The sequence below is a fragment of the Salvelinus sp. IW2-2015 genome, linkage group LG23 (genome assembly GCF_002910315.2).
Source record: "Salvelinus sp. IW2-2015 linkage group LG23, ASM291031v2, whole genome shotgun sequence".
In the NCBI taxonomy this organism is placed as follows: Eukaryota; Metazoa; Chordata; class Actinopteri; order Salmoniformes; family Salmonidae; genus Salvelinus; species Salvelinus sp. IW2-2015.
Window position 1 is genome coordinate 5,139,474 of NC_036863.1, and position 24,140 is coordinate 5,163,613.

The 24,140-nt window shown below is 42.9% G+C and overlaps 1 protein-coding gene across 1 annotated transcript in view; it reads left to right on the forward strand.

Moving 5' to 3' along the window:
• Window positions 1-24,140, forward strand: part of LOC111951204 (gamma-aminobutyric acid receptor subunit beta-2) — a 102,511-nt gene that overhangs the window by 48,745 nt on the left and 29,626 nt on the right. The window contains exon 5 of the mRNA XM_023969271.2: window positions 8,669-8,751. Within this exon, the coding sequence (XP_023825039.1) occupies window positions 8,669-8,751 (83 nt within the window). The remainder of the gene's footprint in view (window positions 1-8,668; window positions 8,752-24,140) is intronic.

Below are 24,140 nucleotides of genomic sequence, written 5' to 3' on the forward strand. Positions count from 1 at the left end.
ACCCACTGGTTGATGCTTATTTATAAAACCCTCTTAGGCCTCACTCCCCCCTATCTGAGATATCTACTGCAGCCCTCATCCTCCACATACAACACCCGTTCTGCCAGTCACATTCTGTTAAAGGTTCCCAAAGCAYACACATCCCTGGGTCGCTCCTCTTTTCAGTTCGCTGCTGCTAGCGACTGGAAGAGCTGCAACAAACACTCAAATTGGACAGTTTTATCTCAATCTCGTCATTCAAAGACTCAATCATGGACACTCTTACTGACAGTTGTGGCTGCTTTGATGTATTGTTGTCTCTACCTTCTTGCCCGTTGTGCTGTTGTCTGTGCCCAATAATGTTTGTACCATGTTTTGTGCTGCTTCCATGTTATGTTGCGACCATGCTGTGTTGTCATGTGTTGCTGCCTTGCTATATTGTTGTCTTAGGTCTCTCTTGTCGTGATGTGTGTTTTGTCCTATATTTWAAWWWWWTWWAATTTTAAATCCCCGCCCCCGTCCCCGCAGGAGGCCTTTTGCTTTTTGGTACGCCATCATTGGTAATAAGAATTTGTTCTTAACTGACTTGCCTAGTTCAATAACGGTTAAATAAAACATTTTAAAAAATGGTATGTATGTGGCCTCAAATCAGTGCCATACTCGCTTCTGTTTACCATATCTATTTTGGCAGGATGGTGCTTATATCAGACTAATGATAGGTCAAGGTATCAAGTTGTGATTGATATCTGGAACCTTTTCTCTAGTGTTGTAGATCAGTGCAACATTATCTGAGAGAAATAAACAAAGGCAATTGACAGGCGAAGTGACATCAGATGGAGAATCTGCAGGCCTGGTTTTCTGTCTGATGATCTATTTCACAGGACCCCAATCCCTCTCACTGTGTAGTCCAGTGCGGACATAGGTACAATACAGTACAGTAGGTGTTCACTGTATTGAAATGAGATGGTTTGCTCATCACAGGTACCATAAAGGGATGTTCTGTGGCATGTAAATGTTACACTTGAAACCCTTCATCATGATGATGTAGGTTTGACAGCCGCTTACTCATGCAAAAGTATTTTCACTTTGCTACCACTGTGAGAGCATCAATCAACCATTCTTTGGTCTGCTTTCATGATCTCAAATAAGTTGCCTGTTATCTCTCTGGTAGAGAAGGACGGTGATGATGAACAATGTGTTCACTAAAATGTGCTATTTTAAAGAACACAACTATAAGTGTGCTCCCTGAATGTGCTCAAGAACATCATATAATTCAATGGTAATACATATTAAATTGTGGCAAATTAGCTAATAATAACCTGCTCACTACCGCCAACTATGTAGCTACCTGAAATAGGGTATGAGAGAACACCCGTCATTCTGATTAATGGGAAATATGAACAAAAGGCCCAAGCCCACCCAGATGACCCAGTTACTGGTACTTGAAATCAACTAGTGGTTGACCAAGATACCAACTTATAGTAGATTCTTGCTGGGCTGGGCAGCTCTCCAAACTGTGATTCTTGGCCCAGATCTCCAGACTGTGTTTAGAGATGGAGGGTGTTGTACCCTGTGCTCACTCCTGTGGTGGAGCAGAGCTGAAGGATTCATCGACCTTGCCTCAGCTCGGCTGCAGTCTAGGGACGATGGTGGGTGATATAGAGGGACAAGTGTGAAGGAGGCGGGGAGGCGGTGATTATCTCTCAGCTGTACCACAGAGGATTGGGCTCCAAGTTGAGCCTCTCCGCTGGCCGGGATGTATCAGTGTCGTCAGGTGGGCTTAGACGATTACCCATGGTGCCGTGCAGATCCGTGGCTGGCTGGCAGCACCCACTGTGGGCATCCACCTTCTCTTCTCACGCAAGACCACAGCCAGAGAGAGTGACTCCCTATAACTCACCATCTATCAACTCCTTCTGTTCCTGCTTCTGCCTGATGAATACGCTGACCTTATCTATTCACTCATGGCTGATATTACAGTGTAGGACTCGGACCAGTTCCAGTATGATAAAGACTGCCCTGCCCTCTGTGTGGATGATTGACTTTTTTCCGGCCAGAGGTTTCTCCTGACCACCAACCTGATCAAGAACAACTCTGGTCCCTAGTTATAAGCAAAGTAACCATTCTGTCTTACTTACAGAGTGTAGAATCATGCTCCTGTTGCTGATGGAAATGGTATTGACGCAATCTCTGGCAGGCCTCTTGTACAAATATAAAAAGTCCCCTGTATTGGCACTAAATAACTAATTTTGAAAACAACCAAATTATAATTTAAACATACAATATATTCAGTATTTGAGTCTGAATTTCACAAACTAGAGCTCTCCCAGGGTTTCTGAACCAGTTGCAACAGGGCAGAGTGTTCCCCTTTTTAAGCCCCCCAGTATACAGAGACAGAGACAGAGAGTCATTTGCTTTTAAGGTGCCCTGTCCCCCTTGGGTCACACAAGACCTTGCATAAATGTTTGACAAGTCTACAAAGTTACCATTTGAATATATTTCTCAAAGTATTCTACTCAGTCTGGGTAAACTAAGGCGGCCAAGTATTCAGAACCCTAAAAGCCAAATTAATATGCGTTCAGAGTGCATTGTGTTTTCTAAAAGAACATCACAGTAGGTCAGACATTTGGCTTACAAATAGGAGTGTGTACAAACACAAACACAGACTGTGGAAAATGTGAGTTTGTTTATGTGATCAGAGTTAGCAGACTAGTGTGCTTAACATCTCAGCGGGCAAAACTGGCTGAAAAATGACCTCATTATAACAAGAAACTAGTTGAAATGGCAGGTCACCCCATAATGGACTGGATATTTTAATCTACACACTTATAGATCTTTATGTAGGGTGTCCACCTACTCTGCTCAGAGTGGGTGAAAACCCGCTTTGGTGATGAAATTTCGCTACCTTATGCTATAAAATATATTTTCCAAGACAAATAGGATTATTMATGTTCTGAATTGTTCAAAAGCATATCCAAAAAGTCAGATTTCGTGACCTAATACATCCGTTAATAAACACCAGGCTCTGTTGACAGAACGGTGCAGCTTTTTCGCAGCAACTTCTGAGGATTTCACGTGAGGTGTTCGTCTTCAAAGTTATTTCCGCATGTCGCAAAAAGCTAAATTAGCATGACACGAGCTGAATTGAATGTAAAAGGCTTTGAAAATAAAAAGCTTGCTGTACGCTCAGTGCTCCATTGAAATTTCACAGAGATACCCTTGTTTTTGTGAGAAGCCTTCTAAAAGGAACAGGAAATTCTCATTAATATGAAAAGTGTATACTAAAATGTCATGTCTCAAAATCTATCGTACCTTTTTATTGTTTTATGTCCCGTGGATTGGAGAAGAAAGATGAGTTCAACGGGAAAGTGAGCCTGTCACAAAGCGTTTATTCTCGCATAGCACCCAGCCTAGCTGACGTGATGCTGTACCACTTGCTTTCTTTAGTCACCCTCATTTTTGCCATCTGCAAGGGTAAAAAACCCAATCACTTTTAAGACCGATTATGAGACATGACGTTTGAACCATCGGTTTTCTTAGAGGATTATCTGCACAATTAACATATTATTTTACCCATTGGCCAAAATATGCGTTTTTGATTGGACAACCTTCTTTATGCCTACCAGTAGTTGGCCTCTAAAAGAATTATAGTGCTCAGGTTTAATGGCGGTTTGGCAGCTGGGCCTATAACTAGATCCATTCCACACCTTTCCAGGGTTATATGATTTCCATTTGTCATTTGAAGGACTTTCCTGAGTGAGCTTTAATGCTGGTGAAAATGAACACTGCAAGAGAAGAAATGGACATGTATTTTAATAATCTGGATATTAAGGCAGTAAATAYTTAAAACACACTTCAGACAGTTTTTGCAGGAGGCTACACATTTGCAGAGAACTATTTGCAATATTTTCCACTGTACGATGCAGCTCTGTTTTTCAAGTTAATTTCCAGTCATTAAGTTATCTTCACAACACTGACTAGAGGGCACGAGAAGTTGACTTCGAGATCTCAACAAGTTCTTCACAAGGTATTCACGGCATCCATTTTCTTTGTTCTCGTTGAGTTGTGCCAGTAGACTTCCACCTAAGGCACTCTTCCCACTCAACCAATTCTGGCAGCTGAGATATTTACAAGATGAAAAGAGTTTTCCTCTCACCATCACCCTCATCTCTTGCCTCCCTGGGATATCTATGTCTTGTTAGTGGGCTCTGTGTCAGTGAGAATATGAGAGATGGACTGTAAGCCAGAGTTTTTACAATTACTAGCATGAACGCTTAGGCCTACCGTTTGACATACATAGAGTACGCTTTCACATATGACCTCAAGGCAATTCTGCTTTCATATTAACATATTTGATGTGCTAAGGTTATTTTGAATAATATATTCCCTAATATATTCCCTTTCCACAAGAACGCTTATGATCCGACTGCATCAGAGCTCTCTGTAACGGATTTCCTCCTCCTCTTCATCCGAAGAGGAGGAGCAAGGATTCGACCAAAATGCAGCGTTGGAATAGGACATAATGAATTTATTTAACAAGACAAAAAACGAACTAACTTGAATAACTAACAAAATAACAAAACGAAGTAGACAGACCTGGACATGCGAACTTACATAAAACGAAGAACTCACGAACAGGAAAAATGACTACACAAAAGACCGAACTGACAAACAAACCGAAACAGTCCCGTGTGGCGCGACAAACACAGACACAGGAGACAACCACCCACAACAATCAATGTGAAAACACCTACCTTAATATGGTTCTCAATCAGAGGAAATGAAAACCACCTGCCTCTAATTGAGAACCATATCAGGTCACCCATTAACAAACATAGAAACACATAACATAGACTACCCACCCAAACTCACGCCCTGACCGTCAAACACATACAAAATAACAGAAAACCGGTCAGGAACTGGACATAACCCCCCTCAAGGTGCGTACTCCAAACGCACCACCAAAAGTCTAGCGGAGGGTCTGGGTGGGCGTCTGACCACGGTGGTGGCTCAGGCTCTGGGCGAGGTCCCCACCCCACCATAGTCAATCCCAGCTTACGTCTCCCCCTTAGAATCACCACCCTCATATTACACCCACTTAATTTAAATGGTAACCTTAAGATAAGGGGCAGCACCGGGACAAGGGGCAGCACCGGGATAAGGTAGCTCAGGACAGAGAGATAGCCCAGGACAGAGAGGTAGGTCAGGATAGAGAGGTAGCTCAGGATAGAGGGGCAACTCCGGACTGAAGGGCAGCTCCGGACAGAGAGACAGCTCTGGCAAGAGAGACAGTTCTGGATAAATGGCAGCTCTGGGCTGAGGGGCAGCTCATGGCTGGCTGACGGCTCTGGACGCTCATGGCTGGCTGACGGCTCTGGACGCTCATGGCTGGCTGACGGCTCTGGACGCTCATGGCTGGCTGACGGCTCTGGACGCTCATGGCTGGCTGACGGCTCTGGACGCTCATGGCTGGCTGACGGCTCTGGACGCTCATGGCTGGCTGGCGGCTCTGGACGCTCATGGCTGGCTGCGGGCTCTGGACGCTCATGGCTGGCTGGCGGCTCTGGACGCTCATGGCTGGCTGGCGGCTCTGGCTTATCCTGTCTGGTTGGCGGCTCTGGCAGATCCTGTCTGGTTGGCGGCTCTGGCAGATCCTGTCTGGTTGGCGGCTCTGGCAGATCCTGTCTGGTTGGCGGCTCTGGCAGATCCTGTCTGGTTGGCGGCTCTGGCAGATCCTGTCTGGTTGGCGGCTCTGGCAGATCCTGACTGACGAATGGCTCTAGCGGCTCCTGACTGACTAACGGCTCTGACGGCTCGGGACAGACGGGCGCTCTAATGGCTCGGGACAGACGGATGACTCAGATGGCACTGGGCAGACCATGGCTCAGATGGCGCTGGGGAGACGGATGGCTCAGATGGCGCTTGGGAGACGGATGGCTCAGATGGCGCTTGGGAGACGGATGGCTCAGATGGCGCTGGGGAGACGGATGGCTCAGATGGCGCTGGGCAGACGGATGGCTCAGATGGCGCTGGGCAGACGGATGGCTCTGGCCGGATGAGGCGCACTGTAGGCCTGGTGCGTGGTGCCGGAACTGGAGGCACCGGGCTAAGGACACGCACCTTCAGGCTAGTGCGGGAAGCAGGGACAGGGCACACTGGACTCTCAAAACGCACTATGGACCTGGTGCGTGGTACCGGCACTGGTGGCACCGGGCTGAGGGCACGCACATCAGGACGAGTACGGGGAGAAGGAACAGTGTGTACAGGGCTCTGGAGACGCACAGGTGGCTTAGTGCGTGGTGCCGGAACTGAAGGCACTGGGCTGGAGACACGCACCATAGGGAGAGTGCGTGGAGGAGGAACAGGGCTCTGGAAACGCACTGAAGCCTGGTGCGTGGTGTAGGCACTGGTGGTACTGGGCTGGAGCGGGAGGTGGCGCCGGAAATACCGGACCGTGCAGGCGTACTGGCTCCCTTGAGCATTAGCCTGCCCAACCTTACCTGGCTGAATGCTCCCCGTCGCCGACCAGTGCGGGGAGGTGGAATAACCCGCACCGGGCTATGTAGGCGAACCGGGGACACCATGCGTAAGGCTGGTGCCATTATGCCGGCCCGAGGAGACGCACTGGAGACCAGATGCGTTGAGCCGGCTTCATGACACCTGGCTCAATGCCCAATCTAGCCTACCAGTGCGGGGAGGTGGAATAATCCGCACCGGGCTATGAACACGTACAGGAGACACCGTGCGCTCTACTGCGTAACACGGTGTCTGCCCGTACTCCCGCTCTCCACGGTTAGCCTGAGAAGTGGGCGCAGGTCTCCTACCTGCCCTTGGCCCACTACCTCTTAGCCCCCCCCCCCAAGAAATTTTTGGGGTTTCTTCGTGGGCTTCCAGCCACGTCTCCTTGCTGCCTCCTCATACCACCGCTCTTGGGCTCTCGCTGCCTCCATCTCCTCACGAGCGCGGCGATATTCCCCAATGTGAGCCCAGTGTCCTTTTCCCTCCAATACTTCCTCCCAAGTCCACGAGCCTGATTACTTGGTCGCTGCTCGTAGTCCCGCTGCTTGGTCCTGGTTCGGTGGGTGGTTCTGTAACGGATTTCCTCCTCCTCTTCATCCGAAGAGGAGGAGCAAGGATTCGACCAAAATGCAGCGTTGGAATAGGACATAATGAATTTATTTAACAAGACAAAAAACGAACTAACTTGAATAACTAACAAAATAACAAAAACGAAGTAGACAGACCTGGACATGCGAACTTACATAAAACGAAGAACTCACGAACAGGAAAAATGACTACACAAAAGACCGAACTGACAAACAAACCGAAACAGTCCCGTGTGGCGCGACAAACACAGACACAGGAGACAACCACCCACAACAATCAATGTGAAAACACCTACCTTAATATGGTTCTCAACAGAGGAAATGAAAACCACCTGCCTCTAATTGAGAACCATATCAGGTCACCCATTAACAAACATAGAAACAACATAACATAGACTACCCACCCAAACTCACGCCCTGACCGTCAAACACATACAAAATAACAGAAAACCGGTCAGGAACGTGACACTCTCCAACTGGTCCTGGAGAACTACTGGTTGTCAGGGCTTCATTCCAGGCCTTCAGTAACACACCTGATTCAGCTAATTAGTTGACTGAAGACCATAATTATGAAAAATATGAAAAAGTATGAAAAATGTATGCAATCACCTCTGTAACTCATTCTGGATAAGAGCATTTGCTTAAATGACAAATCTTTCTAAAATATAGATAGTGTGGGGCTATTATCAGTAGCTGGCCTGGGAATCCCTGTAGTGAGCTAGTCTGTGATTCACCTCCCAGGTAAAGGAAACTTGTACAGTTGGATTATTTTAAGAATCTAGGACGAGGATTAGGTTTGGCCTTTTAATCCTTAAATCCATGGGCTGCACCCACTGATGCAGAATCATGTACGGATTGTTTAGTGGTTCTATAGTCGTGTAGTGCTTATTTATCTGACATCACAGGCTACTGCATAATGAGAGTTGGCTAGAGGAAAAGTGTATATTGAGGCGTGCAGCTGTAGGCTTACTCACCTGTTCTATTTACAGTATACACCACTGTAGACCGGTTAGTTCCGCGAAGTCCATTGCTGTTAAATACCAGGTTGTTCGTGTTTTCTTTCTTTGCCACGTGTCTGGGAAACATTGAAAATGAGTTAGCTCTTTATTTAAATGGTCTAATATCTTGCTGGAAGTGCTTCTGCAGCAGTGATATAGCTGCTACACAAGGTGGAGATAATCTAGAGATTTACCCATCGTTGATTTAACTGGGGATCGATATCAGCTCATGGTTATCGTCGACTTCATCACACTATTAACTTTATCTGTGCACTGACAAGATATGAGAGCAATAGATAATGAAGAACCTCCTGACGCTGCTATAAAAAGCCATTAAGTAGCAATATGTGCCCTTGCTTCAAGGATGTAGGTATCTGCGAGACACAGGCACCACATACTGATTGAGATTTTGATTGTAGCTAATAATTAATGTCTTCATGCTACTCGGCCCAGGTTCCTTGGACCTAAAGCTCCACTTAAGAAATGACAGAGTGAAGTTGGGATCCCATCGGCAATACCACCTGAACCTTCAAAATGACATCCTTGGTCTGTACTGACTCTTGACAATGTCTTTTTCACCTTCAGGATCACCACGACAGCAGCTTGTATGATGGACCTGAGACGATATCCACTGGACGAACAAAACTGCACACTGGAGATAGAGAGCTGTGAGTATCTATCTTTCTTTCTTTCTTTCATTTCAACTCAATTACAGTTCATCTGATCTATCTTTCTCGCTTTCAATTCAACTCAATTACATTTCATTTGATCTATCTTTCTCGCTTTCAATTCAACTCAATTACATTTCATTTGATCTATCTTTCTCGCTTTCAATTCAACTCAAGTACATTTAATTTGATCTATCTTTCTCGCTTTCAATTCAAGTCAACTCACTTCAATTTTATTTGAATTGATATGAATGGGAAACAATCTGTGCCAAACCAATGGTCTGTACTAGTACTGTACGTATAAGGAATCCACAAAGTTGAAGACACAACTTCAAGTCAGTTACTATAACACAATAATATCTCAAGCATTGAAAACTACTCATGGACATGTACAGTAAATGAATCCTCATGAGGGGAAATTAATAGTGTTTCCTGTCGGCAGATTTGTCAGTGAAACCTAAAGCACCCAATTCAAGAATACTATGTTGCATCACTTCAGAAATTCTGGGATTTCCRCATTACAATGGTGTACAAATATTAAGACAAAAAAAGGTTGCCAAGGTTTACTTTATATGCCGCTTTTTAATAAGTGTATTCCTTTCTCAACAGCTTGGTAAATGCTTTAAGGGCTTTCATTAACTTTTAAGGGGCAGTGCAGTTAAAAACTTGTTTTATATTATGATGACATTTTCGCACTATGAGGTCGAAATAACACTGGAATTATGAAAATTATAATTATGCCCTTTTTGTGTAAGAGCTGTTTGAAAGAAATGCCTGGAATTTCAGCCTGTTCAGGTGGGATGGAACTTTTGGCCTACGTCATGACATCACTATGTGATCTGATTATAATAGACAAATGACTGTGCATCTGGGTAAGGGGGTGGGCTCTAGACCATCCTATCAGCCAATCTGGGCTGTATATGTAAATATCTCAGGGAAATTAACAAGAACAAATATTTTAGAGTTATTTTCATTAAATAAACACAGTGTTTTATTAGACATACAGTGATTTTAAAAAACAATTACAAAGACTGCATGGGGGCTTTAATACATCTAATTTAGTCATTGACATTAACATTAATCACTTGAATAAATCTAAATAGAAAACAAACGTTTCAATAAAAAATATCCGTTATCATCTTCCCCTCTTCAATGAATCAATTAAGCTACAATTTGAGAGATCACGCAACACAAAGCATGAGGTCACACAACACAAAAGCATGAGGTCACGCAACACAAAAGCATGAGGTCACGCAACACAAAAGCATGAGGTCACGCAACACAAAAGCATGAGGTCACGCAACACCAAAGCATGAGGTCCACGCAACACAAAACATGAGGTCACGCAACACAAAAGCATGAGGTCCACGCAACACAAAAGCATGAGGTGCACGCAACACAAAAGCATGAGGTCACGCAACAACAAAAAATGAGGTCACGCAACACAAAAGCATGAGGTCACCGCAACACAAACAGCATGAGGTCACGCAACACCAAAGCAATGAGGTCACGCAACACAAAAGCATGAGGTCACGCAACACAAAAGCATGAGGTCACGCAACACCAAAGCATGAGGTCACGCAACACCAAAGCATGAGGTCACGCAACACAAAAGCATGAGGTCACGCAACACAAAAGCATGAGATCACAGCACTACGTTTGCATTATCCTAATTATGGTCTTCATCTTAACAGAACCCAAGAACATTTTGCAACCGTTGTGAACACAAATGGCCTAGTCAAAACTAATTGTGACCTGTTTTTCCTTTGTCGGGTATAGTTTTTGGGGAGGCAAATGTTAGTTCCAGTGTGATCCTGGACATGGCTCAGTGACTGAAGGCATTACAGCCAGGGACAGAGAGCCTCACAGGACACTTAGTTATTCAACATTGAGCTCTTTAACACAAAGCCTCCCCCTTCATTTTAGTGGCTGACTTATTGCTGGGCACAACAGCGACAGTGTGGAGCGAATATGTAATGCATCTCTCCCTGATAAAGTTTTTTAAAAACACCTGAGGCCTCTCCTGTTTCATCTGTGCTGCTGGATTCAAAGATTGTCAAGCTGCAATGTGATGTGGGCTCTGGCTCTGTAGACCCGACACCTTTGTGATCTGATGTGCTGCCTTTCCAACTCGGCAGCCGTCCTGGTCTATCTTGTCTTGATTCCCCTCTTCTCTTTCTCTTTATCTCCCCCCATATTTCTCTCTCTCTCATCTCTCTCTCTCTTGCTCTCGCTCTCTTGTCTCTCACTGTCTTTCTCCATCTCTCACTCTCTGTCTGGCTTTTTTTCTAGGGAGCATGACAGGTTCATCGCACCTATCTCCCTTAATACCTCTGAAATATAATTACTAAATCACGCTCAGTTTGTAACCAGCTTTGACAGTAGAAGCAGAACTTTCAAGTGTATTTTATTTTGTGTCAGATTTTCATCAAATTCATCAAATTCAAATTCGTTGTGTAATTGTTTTGGACTAGAACTAAATAGCTGAACCTGATTTAATTAGCATTCTATAAATGCAGAATATGACGTTTTCCAGGAAAGGTTGTTGTTGCTGCATCGTGCTGCAAAGAAAACCCCACCATTTATTATAATTATTCAATTACCATACAAAGAATAATTGATATAACATGAATCATAATGTTCTTGTTTTGTAACTTGTAAAGGTCTGCTGCCTATTGAATAAAACAGAATAGGAGGGAAGAAATATACTCAAAGGGCATGTTGTAAATCCCAATTAAAAGTCCCCTAGGAAGTGGGTGTTGAAATGTGAAATGAGATGCTGATTAAGTAGTATTTTATAATTCAGTCCGGCTTTAAAATCACTCTTGAAAGTTGTAATAGTAGAATGGACAAGAAATTGGGTAGTGCATCATCAGTTCCTCTTGTCATGTTAGTCATTGCATACCTTAGAGAGCTATTTCTAACTTGTCGGAAATGTCCAGATAAACTAGCCCATGTCAGTGTTTTAGTCCATAGATTTTGTTGTAATTTTTTTGTCCCTCAAATATCATATGAATACACTTTAGATGTATAGAATGTGTAGAATGAGCTTTAAAACTGCAACATTTTCTTTGCATCCCATGACAAAATGTGTAAAATTGCTGGAAATAATCTTGCAAAATGTTCTCCACCAACAAGAGGGGTGTGAACAGTTTGTGTCATGAACAGTGCTTGTGCCCATAGAAATAGACGTGGCGCGTGCGAAGGGGGCGGGGGGCGAGCGGTATGTTCCCCAATGCTGGAAGGTGGGCCCTAGCGAAAAAGTTTGGGAACCCTTGCTCTATACAAAGGCACCAAGGAATAAACGACGTTACCGGGCACCAAGGAATAAAATAAATAGAGTCAAACGTTTCCATTTTTGTCATTTAGCAGACGCTGTTATCCAGAGCAACTTACAGTTAGAACCTCTTGGTTTCATCTTAAGGTAGCTAGGTGGGACAACCACATCATTCATCTTCAGAGCTAGGTGGACAACCACATCATTCTTTCAGGTAGTCAGGTGGGACAACCACATCATATCATCTTAAGGTAGGTTGGAGGGACAACCACATCATTCATCTTAAGGTAGGTTGGAGGGCAACCACATCATTCATCTTCAGGTAGCTAGTGGAGACAACCACATCATTCATCTTAAGGTAGTGGAGTGGGACAACCACATCATTCATCTTCAGGTAGCTAGGGGACAACCACATCATTCATCTTAAGGTAGGTGGTAGGGACAACCACATCATTCATCTTAAGGTAGGTGGTGGGACAACAATCATCATCTTCAGGTAGCAGGTGGACAACACATCATTAATCTTCAGGTAGCTAGGTGGGACAACCACATCATTCATCTTAAGGTAGGTTGGAGGGACAACCACATCATTCATCTTAAGGTAGGTTGAGGGACAACCACATCATTCATCTTAAGGTAGGTTGGAGGGACAACCACATCATCTCTTCGGTAGCTAGGTGGGACAACCACATCATTCATCTTAAGTAGGTTGGAGGGACAACCACATCATTCATCTTAGAGTAGCTAGGTGGACAACCACATCATTCATCTTAAGGTAGGTTGAGGGACAACACATCATTCATCTTAGGAGGTTGGAGGGACAACCACATCATTCATCTTAAGGTAGGTGGAGGGACAACCACATCATTCATCTTAGGTAGCTAGGTGGGACAACCACATCATTCATCTTAAGGTAGTTGAGGGACAACCACATCATTCATCTTAAGGTAGGTGAGGACACCCATATTTCTTAAGGTAGGTTGGAAACCACATCATTCATCTCAGTAGCTAGGTGGGACAACCACATCATTCATCTTAAGGTAGGTTGAGGGACAACCACATCATTCATCTTAAGTAGGTTGGAGGACAACCACATCATTCATCTTAAGGTAGGTTGGAGGGACAACCACATCATTCATCTTCAGGTACTAGGTGAGACAACCACATCATTCATCTTAAGGTAGGTTGGGGACAACCACATCATTCATCTTCAGGTAGCTAGGTGAGACAACCACATCATTCATCTTAAGGTAGGTGGGGACAACCACATCATTCATCTTAAGGTAGCTAGGTGGGACAACCACATCATTTCTTAAGTAGCTAGGTGGACAACCACATCATTCATCTTAAGGTAGCTAGGTGGGACAACCACATCATTCATCTTAAGGTAGCTAGGTGGGACAACCACATCATTCATCTTAAGGTAGCTAGGTGGACAACCACATCATTCATCTTAAGGTAGGTTGGAGGACAACACATCATTCATCTTAAGGTAGGTGGAGGACAACCACATCATTCATCTTAAGGTAGGTTGAGGGACAACCAATCTTATCTTCAGGTAGCTAGGTGAGACAACACATCATTCATCTTAAGGTAGCTAGGTGGGACAACCACATCATTCATCTTAGGTAGCTAGGTGGGACACCACATCATTCATCTTAAGGTAGCTAGGTGGGACAACCACATCATTCATCTTAAGGTAGCTAGGTGGGACAACCACACATTCATCTTAAGGTAGCTAGTGTGGACAACCACATCATTCATCTTAAGGTAGCTAGGTGGGACAACCACATCATTCATCTTAAGGTAGCTAGGTGGGACAACCACATCATTCATCTTAAGGTAGCTAGGTGGGACAACCCCATCATTCATCTTAAGGTAGCTAGGTGGGACAACCACATCATTCATCTTAAGGTAGCTAGGTGGGACAACCACATCATTCATCTTAAGATAGCAAGGTGGGACAACCACATATCACAGGTATAGAAAGTGCATTTTTCCTCAATAACATAGTTATCAGTAGAGTCAGAGCTCGAGGGAGGGGGGGCTGGTTAAGTGTGTATTTTAAATTTTTATATGAGGTGAAACAGTACTTTATCCTAGTGGCAATAAGGCTGCTGAATGACAATCACTAGCAGGTCCAGTGGGCTGGCCTACACTTGACAATGTAGTTGACAATGTTCTGACGTGTATAATGTGTTTAGTAGTGTACCATTGAATCACCTACTGTAAGAATCGCACTGGTTGTATTTATTGTACACAGAGACGCAAACAACATGTCCCCATGGGGATAATAACGTTATTGTCTTATCTGTCTGTTTTAGGCATGCATGTCTTTGGAATATAGTCTTTCACCTCCATGTAGATGTGTATTTTTCTTTATCCCTGTCAGAGCTGATGTGTTGCTAGTTCAGACGTCTTCTGACAATATGACAAAGTGTCAGATGAAAGCCTTGTCAGGTTCAGAAGGAAGGAGGGAAGAGCGGATAAAGCCCCAGAAAGTTTGGCTGGATAAAAGGAGGCCCCTAGATAGAGTATAAGCCTACAAGCAATAATAACTATTCAACACTTCTGTGTAAATGACTTTAATCATTAGTGTGAGCACTTAATATGCACTATACAATTAGTATGATGCAGTTATTTATTCTTGTTCCAGTTATAAGCCCCTCTGTCTTCATACTAATTTGGTTGTAATGAAATACATCTTTGGAGCGGACTTGTTCCCTCCTGGGAATAGGAGTGTGATGAGATGAGACTTGTGCCCTCAAGGTGGACAGTGGAAGCAGTTATTTTGGATAGTCTGCCTTTCCTCTATGTGGCTCATTGCTGGGCAGGGACACTAATGTGTCATTTAAAGGGAAATGCCTTTTTCATGGAATCATGTGTTAAGTGACTTTTGTTGTCTAACTGCTGTTTTTACATGTCAACACAACAACACAGTATGTCTAGCGGAGTGGCCGTGTGTGGTTACTTTATATTGAAGAACAACTGACCAATGTCACTGCACAGTGCTGGGTGCTACAAAACACCTCCTGTCAAGCTACATTTGTTGTGTTGTTTCTTCCCAGCTTCTCTATAATGTTTGAAAATCTGGGCTGTAGTACAATAGGCCACATAACCTATATCTAGGAAGTGAAAACCTTGGACTGCGTTATTCAACAATGTCAAACTCAAAATGTTATAGTAGTTACATAGTATAGTACATGCTCATGAATTTCACACGCACACAGTACTTCATTAGTAAAGCATACTGTATGGACTAGTCCACTGTATAAATTGTGCTGCCAGATGTATAGAGTATACTTAATTCACACCTACTGTAAAACACTCAGCAAAAAAATAAACGTGCCTTTTTCAGGACTCTGTCTTTCAAAGATAATTCGTAAGGGTTTAAACACTGTTTCCCATGCTTGTTCAATGAACCATAAACAATTAATGAACATGCACCTGTGGAACGGTCGTTAAGACACTAACAGCTTATAGATGGTAGGCAATTAAGGTCACAGTTATGAAAACTTAGGACACTAAAGAGTCCTTTCTACTGACTCTGAATACCACCAAAAGAAAGATGTCCAGGGTCCCTGCTCATCTGCGTGAATGTGCCGTAAGCATGCTGCAAGGAGGCATGAGGACAGCAGATGTGCCCGGGCAATAAATTGCAATGTCCGTACTGTGAGATGCCTAAGACAGCGCTACAGGGAGACAGGACGGACAGCTGATCGTCTTTGCAGCGGCAGACCACGTGTAACAAGACCTGCACAGCATCGGTACATCCGAACATCACACCTGCGGCACAGGTACAGGATGGCAACAACAACGGCCCGAGTTACACCAGGAACGCACAATCCCTCCATCAGTGCTCAGACTGTCCGCAATAGGCTGAGAGAGGCTGAACTGAGGGCTTGTAGGCCTGTTTTAACTTCTTATGGCTGCAGGGGCAGTATTGAGTAGCTTGGATGAAAGGTGCACAGAGGTGCCCAGAGTAAACGTCCTGCTCCTCAGTCATAGTTGCTAATATATGCATATTGTTATTGGATAGAAAAGACTCTGAAGTTTCTAAAACTGTTTGAATTATGTCTGTGAGTATAACAGAACTCATATGGCAGGCAAAAACCTGAGAACTTCCACTTCCTGTTTGGATTTTTTCTGAGGCTGGTCAAGTTTCAACCAAGCTCCCATTGAAATTACAGCGAGATATGGATGAGTTTTCACTTCCTACGGCTTCCACTAGATATCAACAGTCAATAGAACTTTGTCTGATGACTCTACTATGAAGGGGGGCCGAAGGAGACAGGAATGAGTAACCACTGCCATGAGGTGACCACGCTTTGACCACGCGCGTTCACGTGAGAGGCAGCTCCGTTCCATCGCTCAACTGAAGTCAATGTAATTCTCCGGTTGGAACGTTATTCAAGATGTATGTTAACAACATTCTAAAGATTGATTCAATACATCGTTTGACATGTTTCTACTGACTGTTACGGAACTTTTGGACATTTCGTCACGTTTAGTGAACACGCTTTGTGACTTTGGAATTGTTTACCAAACGCGCTAACCAAAGTAGTTAATTGGACATAAATAACGGACATTATCAAACAAATCAAGCATTTATTGTGGACCTGGGATTCCTGGGAGTGCATTGTGATGAAGATCATCAAAGGTAAGGGAATATTTATCATGTAATTTCTGGTTTCTGTTGACTCCAACATGGCGGCTAACTTGACTCTTGTTCTGAGCTCCGTCTCAGATTATTGCATGGTTTGCTTTTTACATAACGTTTTTTTGAAATCTGACACAGCGGTTGCATTAAGGAGAGGTATATCTATAATTCCATGTGTATAACTTGTATTATCATCTACATTTATGATGAGTATTTATGTTGAAACGATGTGGCTATGCACTATCAATGGATGTTTTTGGAACTAGTGAATGTAACGCGCCAATGTAAACTCAGATTTTTTTATATAAATATGAACTTTATCAAACAAAACATGCATGTATTGTGTAACATGAAGTCCCATGAGTATCATCTGATGAAGATCATCAAAGGTTAGTGATTCATTTTAGCAATATTTCAGCTTTTTGTGACTGCTATCTTTCGTTGGAAAAATGGCTGTGCTTATTGTGGTTTGGTGTGACCTAATATAATCGTTTGTAGGGCTTTCGCTGAAAAACATATTTGAAATCGGACACTTTGGTGGGATTAACAACAAGATTACCTTTAAAATGGTATAAGACACATGTATGTCTGAGGAATTTTAATTATGAGATTTCTGTTTTTTGAATTTGGCGCCCTGCACTTTCACCGGCTGTTGTCATATCGATCCCGTTGCCGGGATTGCAGCCATAAGAAGGCAGGTCCTCACCAGACATCACCGGCAACAACATCACCTATGGGCACAAACCCACCGTTGCTGGACCAGACAGGACTGGCAAAAAGTGCTCTTCACTGATGAGTCACAGTTTTTTCTCACCAGGGGTGATGATCGGATTCACGTTTATCGTTGAAGGAATGAGCGTTACACCGAGGCCTGTACTCTGGAGCGGGATCGATTTGGAGGTGGAGGGTCAGTCATGGTTTGGAGTGGTGTGTCACAGCATCATCGGACTGAGCTTGTTGTCAATGCAGGCAATCTCAACGCTGTGCGTTACAGGGAAGACATCCTCCTCCCTCATGTGGTACCCTTCCTGCAAGCTCATCCTGACATCAACCTCCAGCATGACAATGCCACCATCCATACCGCTTGTTCTGTGCGTGATTTCCTGCAAGACAGGAATATCAGTGTTCTGCCATGGCCAGAGAAGAGCCCGATCTCAATCCCATTGAGCACGTCTGGGACCTGTTGGATCGGAGGCTGAGGGAATTTGCAGATGCCTTGGTGAAAGAGTGGGGTAACATCTCACAGCAAGAACTGGCAAATCTGGTGCAGTCCATGAGGAAGAGATGCACTGCATTACTTAATGCAACTGGTGGCCACACCAGATACTGACTGTTACTTTTGATTTTGACCCCCCCTTTGTTTAGGGACACATTATTCAATTTCTTTTAGTCACATGTCTGTGGAACTTGTTCAGTTTATGTCTCAGTTGTTGAATCTTGTTATGTTCATACAAATATTTACACATGTTAAGTTTAGTGAAAATAAACGCAATTGACAGTGAGAGGACGTATCAAAGCAACATTCAGTATATTCCTTATTATTCCGGATAGTGTAGACCCAGACTGTGGGTGGTCAGAGAAAAAAAAGAGGCGTTTTAATAATATATTTTTAAAGAAAAAGTGAGATAATTGCACCATTTTGGAGGACAATTAAGCCACTAGTAGACCCACAATCCAGCCTTATTTCTGTTTATTTTACTAGGCAAGTCAGTTAAGAACAAATTCTTATTTACTATGACGGCCTGGGAACAGTGGGTTAACTGCCTTGTTCAGGGGCAGAACGACAGATTTTTACCTTGGAGATTCGACAACGCTTTAACCACTAGGCTACCTGCCACCCCAAATGTACGTACTTAATGTTTTTCTTTCTAAGATGGCAAGAGTTGAAGAGATGCCTCATTATTATGGTGATGTTTCGCTGTTGTCAGTGTTGTCACAATGAAACTCTCATCTAAGCTCAAAATTCCACCAAGTAATAGTTACATTTTCTGCACCAGTAGTGCACAACGTACGGAGCGTCACTGCTATCAGATCCTATTTTAGAAACCACAAATGTCCTCTGGGGTCTGAACAGTTTGTACACTGGAGTTTATTCTGTGCCTTAGATCTTCCCATCACAGCTCCTGCAGGTTTGCCAACCAGCTGAACTGAAGACAGCTCGCTGCGCGCTGTCGGACTTTAGAGACACTTTTAATTGGACACCAGGAATAAGATTAAAGTAACTTTGAACCGTGGGTATCAAACATTCATTTTAGTTATTATTTTAGAGGAGCCTCTCAAGCACATGCAGGGGAAAAAGCATCAGTTGTTTGAGACTCTGACTCTGAATTTCCTGTGCTCACTCCAGTTAAATTTGAAAAGAGCAGCAGACCTTCCCATGCATTGTTAAGTCTGAAACTTGGCTCTTACGTTYCCCGGTGTAGCCCTTTGATGGCATTTCTGAGACTCTCTCTGACTCAATGTATACTTTACAGACTTCAATTAGGCTTGGCCTCTGCTTTTGGTTTACTCTTCATTTAAGTTTGATGATGGTGTATTCATGTATGAACCAAGGGATGTGTGTAACTCCTAGCATAAATCAAGTTTTAATTTGTTAGAAGCCACAGTTTTCCCATGAACCCTAACTGGAAATCCATCTGCGTAACTCGATAGGATTACATTATTTACACAGTTTCCAAGTGAAGCGCACCTCTCAAGTTAGTATTTGTCCCTAAGAGAGCAAACCTCCAGGATTCACTTGTCAATTTGCTAAAATTCAACACAATCTAACACTCAATTCGTGCAAATATGTACAAAAAGTATTTCAGCAGATTTAGTGTGTTTTTGCTCATTTTTGGTGTGGCTTAATTAGTAGGAAACGACAAAAATTTTGGTGCGACTTAATTCATAGGAACATACTTTTTGAGGAGGCAAACTTCGGAATTAAAAAAAATATATATTAGAACAATGCATGATGGACATGGTGTTCTACACTGCCTTTTTTGTGTCCCACATTTATTCATATAAAAAAACAAACGTGTTAACAACCCAATATTGTTAATCCACCAGGTTGTCACCGAAATAATTATAATATTATAGTAGCCTTACATTTTTGGGGATTTTATTAATGCCAATACTGTTTTCTATGCTTGTTTTCACTTACTACTTTGGGATACTGGTGCACTTGTATTCAGAAAGGCCCATTTTTCATGTAGGCAACAATAGGCCTACACGATTTTCTTCATAACGCATTTCATATTTCATGGAGCCTACATTACAACATTTTCTTCATAATGCATTTAATAAAAGGCAATGACAAATTTGATGAGGGTTGCCAGATTTGTTTTGTTGGTATTGATGAAGGTATTTGATTGGGGAATGGTGATGCATCTTTATGATGGGAAATTATAATACACACCATAATACACAAACACTTACACACATATACACACACTCAATTATTTTTAATAAAATATGTGTTATGTATTCATTATCTTTAACTGGTTAAATGTTTGTAGTTTGCATGTTTCAGTAGTGATTAACATGGTTAAATAGTCATAAATCTCTGCTTGATTTAGCTTTTGGTATATTTGGCATTTTTATACATATTCTGTATTTCCACTGAAGAAAGCCATAATTAATCAACACACTATTGTAAATAAATGGACTCTACCTGTTATAAAAATGGAAATTGCTCTCCGTAAATAAATGGTGAGAAATGTTCGGTCTGAAACCATGTGTTTTACAGCCCTGTAATAACGATACAAGTTATATCACCTTAAAAGGGGTTTATTTACAACCTCTGGGGTATAACATGTTGGGCAAAGTGGTTTAAGAGAGTCTGACATACAATCCCTAACTTGAGTTCAGTCTTCGCCAATGAGAAACAAGAGGTGCCTAGCTTTGTCCTTCATGAGTGTGAAAGGCCTCAATTCTAGGCCGTAGAAAATACTCCATCCATCTCATTAGATCAGAACAGATCAACAGTGATTCATATTACTGGTTTGCATGCTAAAAAAGGATAGTTGTGTTTTGCTGCATAACACACTTCCATTATTTGTCTACCCATATGATGTGGATCATTGTCAGGTTATTAGATGTATAAGCTTCCGCAACAACAGAACACCATGGTTGTAATAACACTTTAAACAGGTCGTTTGTAAATGTGTAGAATGTGTTTGTTTTGGGTCCACACTGGTAAGTTAACTTATGTAAATTAGACAGTCACAGAGTATTTTCTTCTGAATAACTGGTCAGGGCATACCACTTTCCATTCAGCTTCCGGGAACTTGGATGTAAGGCTTGTAGGGACTACTTCTATCCGTCACGCCCATTATTGCTTACCCATTGTTCACTAGATAAATCAATGTACTTACACCCAACACTATGTTGGAAAACAGAATGCTTTCAACCACTAGATATCATAACTAGACGTGAGCTGGAGGTGGTCCCAACGCTGCCACCAATGTAGCAGAAGAAAGTGAAAGCTGCAACAGGGACTCTAACCAGGGCTCATACGTGGCAAAGTGAGCTCTAACGGACGTGGTCATGAAAACCTAGTAGGCCTCGGGCAGAATCAGTAGGCCTATAATGCTGGCATATGCCTTGTTACAATAGCCTAAGTATATAGCATGATTGACACRACCTTAATAATCATCATGAAACGGCCTTGGTAGTGCCATAAGTGTAAGCCAACATAATTMATTATTTTAAATTAATCCTGTTTAACTGCATTGATATGGATTAATTGGTCATAGTCCAGACTCATTATAGTGGCAAATACCATGCAGTTGCACCAGGGGAATTTAAACCAAACAGATTTTTTTTCTACAGGTCTTCTGTTTCCCCACATTTATTGATGAATTCATTTCCCACCATGAAAAGGTGTTCCATTCCCCAATCAAATATCTTCATTGATACCACACACACACAAAAAACACAGTGTCACGGATCCCTCTGGAACGTTCATTGCGCACACCTGGCCCCTATTCCCACTGATTGTGTTTGTATATATAGTCGGAGGTTTACATACACCTTAGCCAAATACATTTAAACTCAGTTTATCACAATTCCTGACATTTAATCCTAGTAAAAAATCTCTGTTTTAGGTCAGTTAGGATCACCACTTTATTTTAAGAATGTGAAATGTCAGAATAATAGTAGAGAGAATGATTTATTTCAGCTTTTATTTCTTTCATCACATTCCCAGTGGGTCAGAAGTTTACGTACACTGAATTAGTATTTGGTAGCATTGCCTTTAAATGGTTTAACTTGGGTCAAACGTTTCAGGTAGCCTTCCACAAGCTTCCTCCAATAAGTTGGGTGAATATTGGCCCATTCCTCCTGACAGAGCTGGTGTAACTGAGTCAGGTTTGTTGGCCTCCTTGCTCACACATGCATTTTCAGTTCTGTCCACGTATTTTCTTTTTCTATAGGATTGAGGTCAGAGCTTGGGTTCAGGGCCACTCCAATACCTTGACTTTGTTGTCCTTAAGCCATTTTGACACAACGTTGGAAGTATGCTTGGGGTCAATGTCCATTTGGAAGACCCATTTGAGACCAAGCGTTAACTTCCTGACTGATGTCTTGAGATGTTGCTTCAATATATCCACATAAGTTTCCTCCCTCATGATGCCATCTATTTTGTGAAGTGCACCAGTCCCTCCTGCAGCAAAGCACCACCACAATATGATGCTGCAACCACCATGCTTCACGGTTGGGATGGTGTTCTCCGGCTTGCAAGCCTGCCCCTTTTTYATCCAAACATAACGATGGTCATTATGGCCAAACAGTTATTTTTTTGTTTCATCAGACCAGAGGACATTTCTCCAAAAGGTACGATCTTTGCCCCCATGTGCATTGCAAAACGTAGTCTGGCTTTTTTTATGGCGGTTTTGGAGCAGTGGTTTCTTCCTTGCTGAGCGGCCTTTCAGCTCATGTCGATATAGGACTCGTTTTACTGTGGATATAGATACTTTTGTACCTGTTTTCTCCAGCATCTTCACAAGATTGATTTGCACTTTTCGCACCAAAGTACGTTCATCTCTAGGAGACAGAACACGTGTCCTTCCTGAGCGGTATGACTGCTGCGTGGTCCCATGGTGTTTATACTTGCGTACTATTGTTTGTGCAAATGAACGTGGTACCTTCAGGCATTTGGAAATTGCTCGAAAGGATGAACCAGATCTGTGGAGGTCTACAGTTTCTTTCTGAGGTCTTGGCTGTATTCTTTTGAAGAGGCACTGAGTTTGAAGGTAGGCCTTGAAATACATCCACAGGTACACCTCCAATTGACTCAAATGATGTCAATTAGCCTATCAGCAGCTTCTAAAGCCATGACATCTTTTTTTTGAATTTTCCAAGTTGTATAAAGGCACAGTCAACTTAGTGTATGTAAACTTCTGACCCACTGGAATTGTGAAATAATCTGTCTCTAAACAATTGTTGTAAAAATTACTCATGTCATGCACAAAGTAGATGTCCAAACCGACTTGCCAAAACTATAGTTTGTTAACAAGAAGTTTGTGGAGTGATTGAAAAACGAGTTTTAATGACTCCAACCTAAGTGTATGTAAACTTCCGACTTCACCATGGTCTTGTCGATTATTGTTCAAATCAAATCAAAGTTTATTTGTCGAATACAACAGGTGTGGACCTTACAGTGAAATGCTTACTTACAGGCTCTAACCAATAGTGCAAAAAAGGTATTAGGTGAACAATAGGTAGGTAAAGAAATAAAACAACAGTAAAAAGACAGGCTATATACAGTAGCGAGGCTTTAAAAGCAGCGAGGCTACATACAGACACCGGTTAGTCAGGCTGATTGAGGTASTATGTACATGTAAATATGGTTAAAGTGACTATGCATATATGATGAACAGAGAGTAGCAGTAGCGTAAAAGAGGGGTTGGCAGGTGATGGGTGGGACACAATGCAGATAGCCCGGTTAGCCAATGTGCGGGAGCACTGGGTTGTCGGCCCAATTGAGGTAGTATGTACATGAATGTATAGTTAAAGTGACTATGCATATATGATAAACAGAGAGTAGCAGCAGCGTAAAAAGAGGCGTTGGGGGACACACACAATGCAAATAGTCCGGGTAGCCATTTGATTACCTGTTCAGGAGTCTTATGGCTTGGGGGTAAAAACTGTTGAGAGGCCTTTTTGTCCTAGACTTGGCACTTTGGTACCGCTTGCCATGCGGTAGTAGAGAGAACACTCTATGACTGGGGTGGCTGGAGCCTTCCTCTGACACCGCCTGGTGTAGAGGTCCTGGATGGCAGGCAGCTTAGCCCCGGTGATGTACTGGGCCGTACGCACTACCCTCTGTAGTGCCTTGCGGTCAGAGACCGAGCAATTGCCGCACCAGGCAGTGATGCAACCAGTCAGGATGCTCTCAATGTTGCAGCTGTAGAACCTTTTTGAGGATCTCAGGACCCATGCCAAATCTTTTTAGTTTCCTGAGGGGGAATA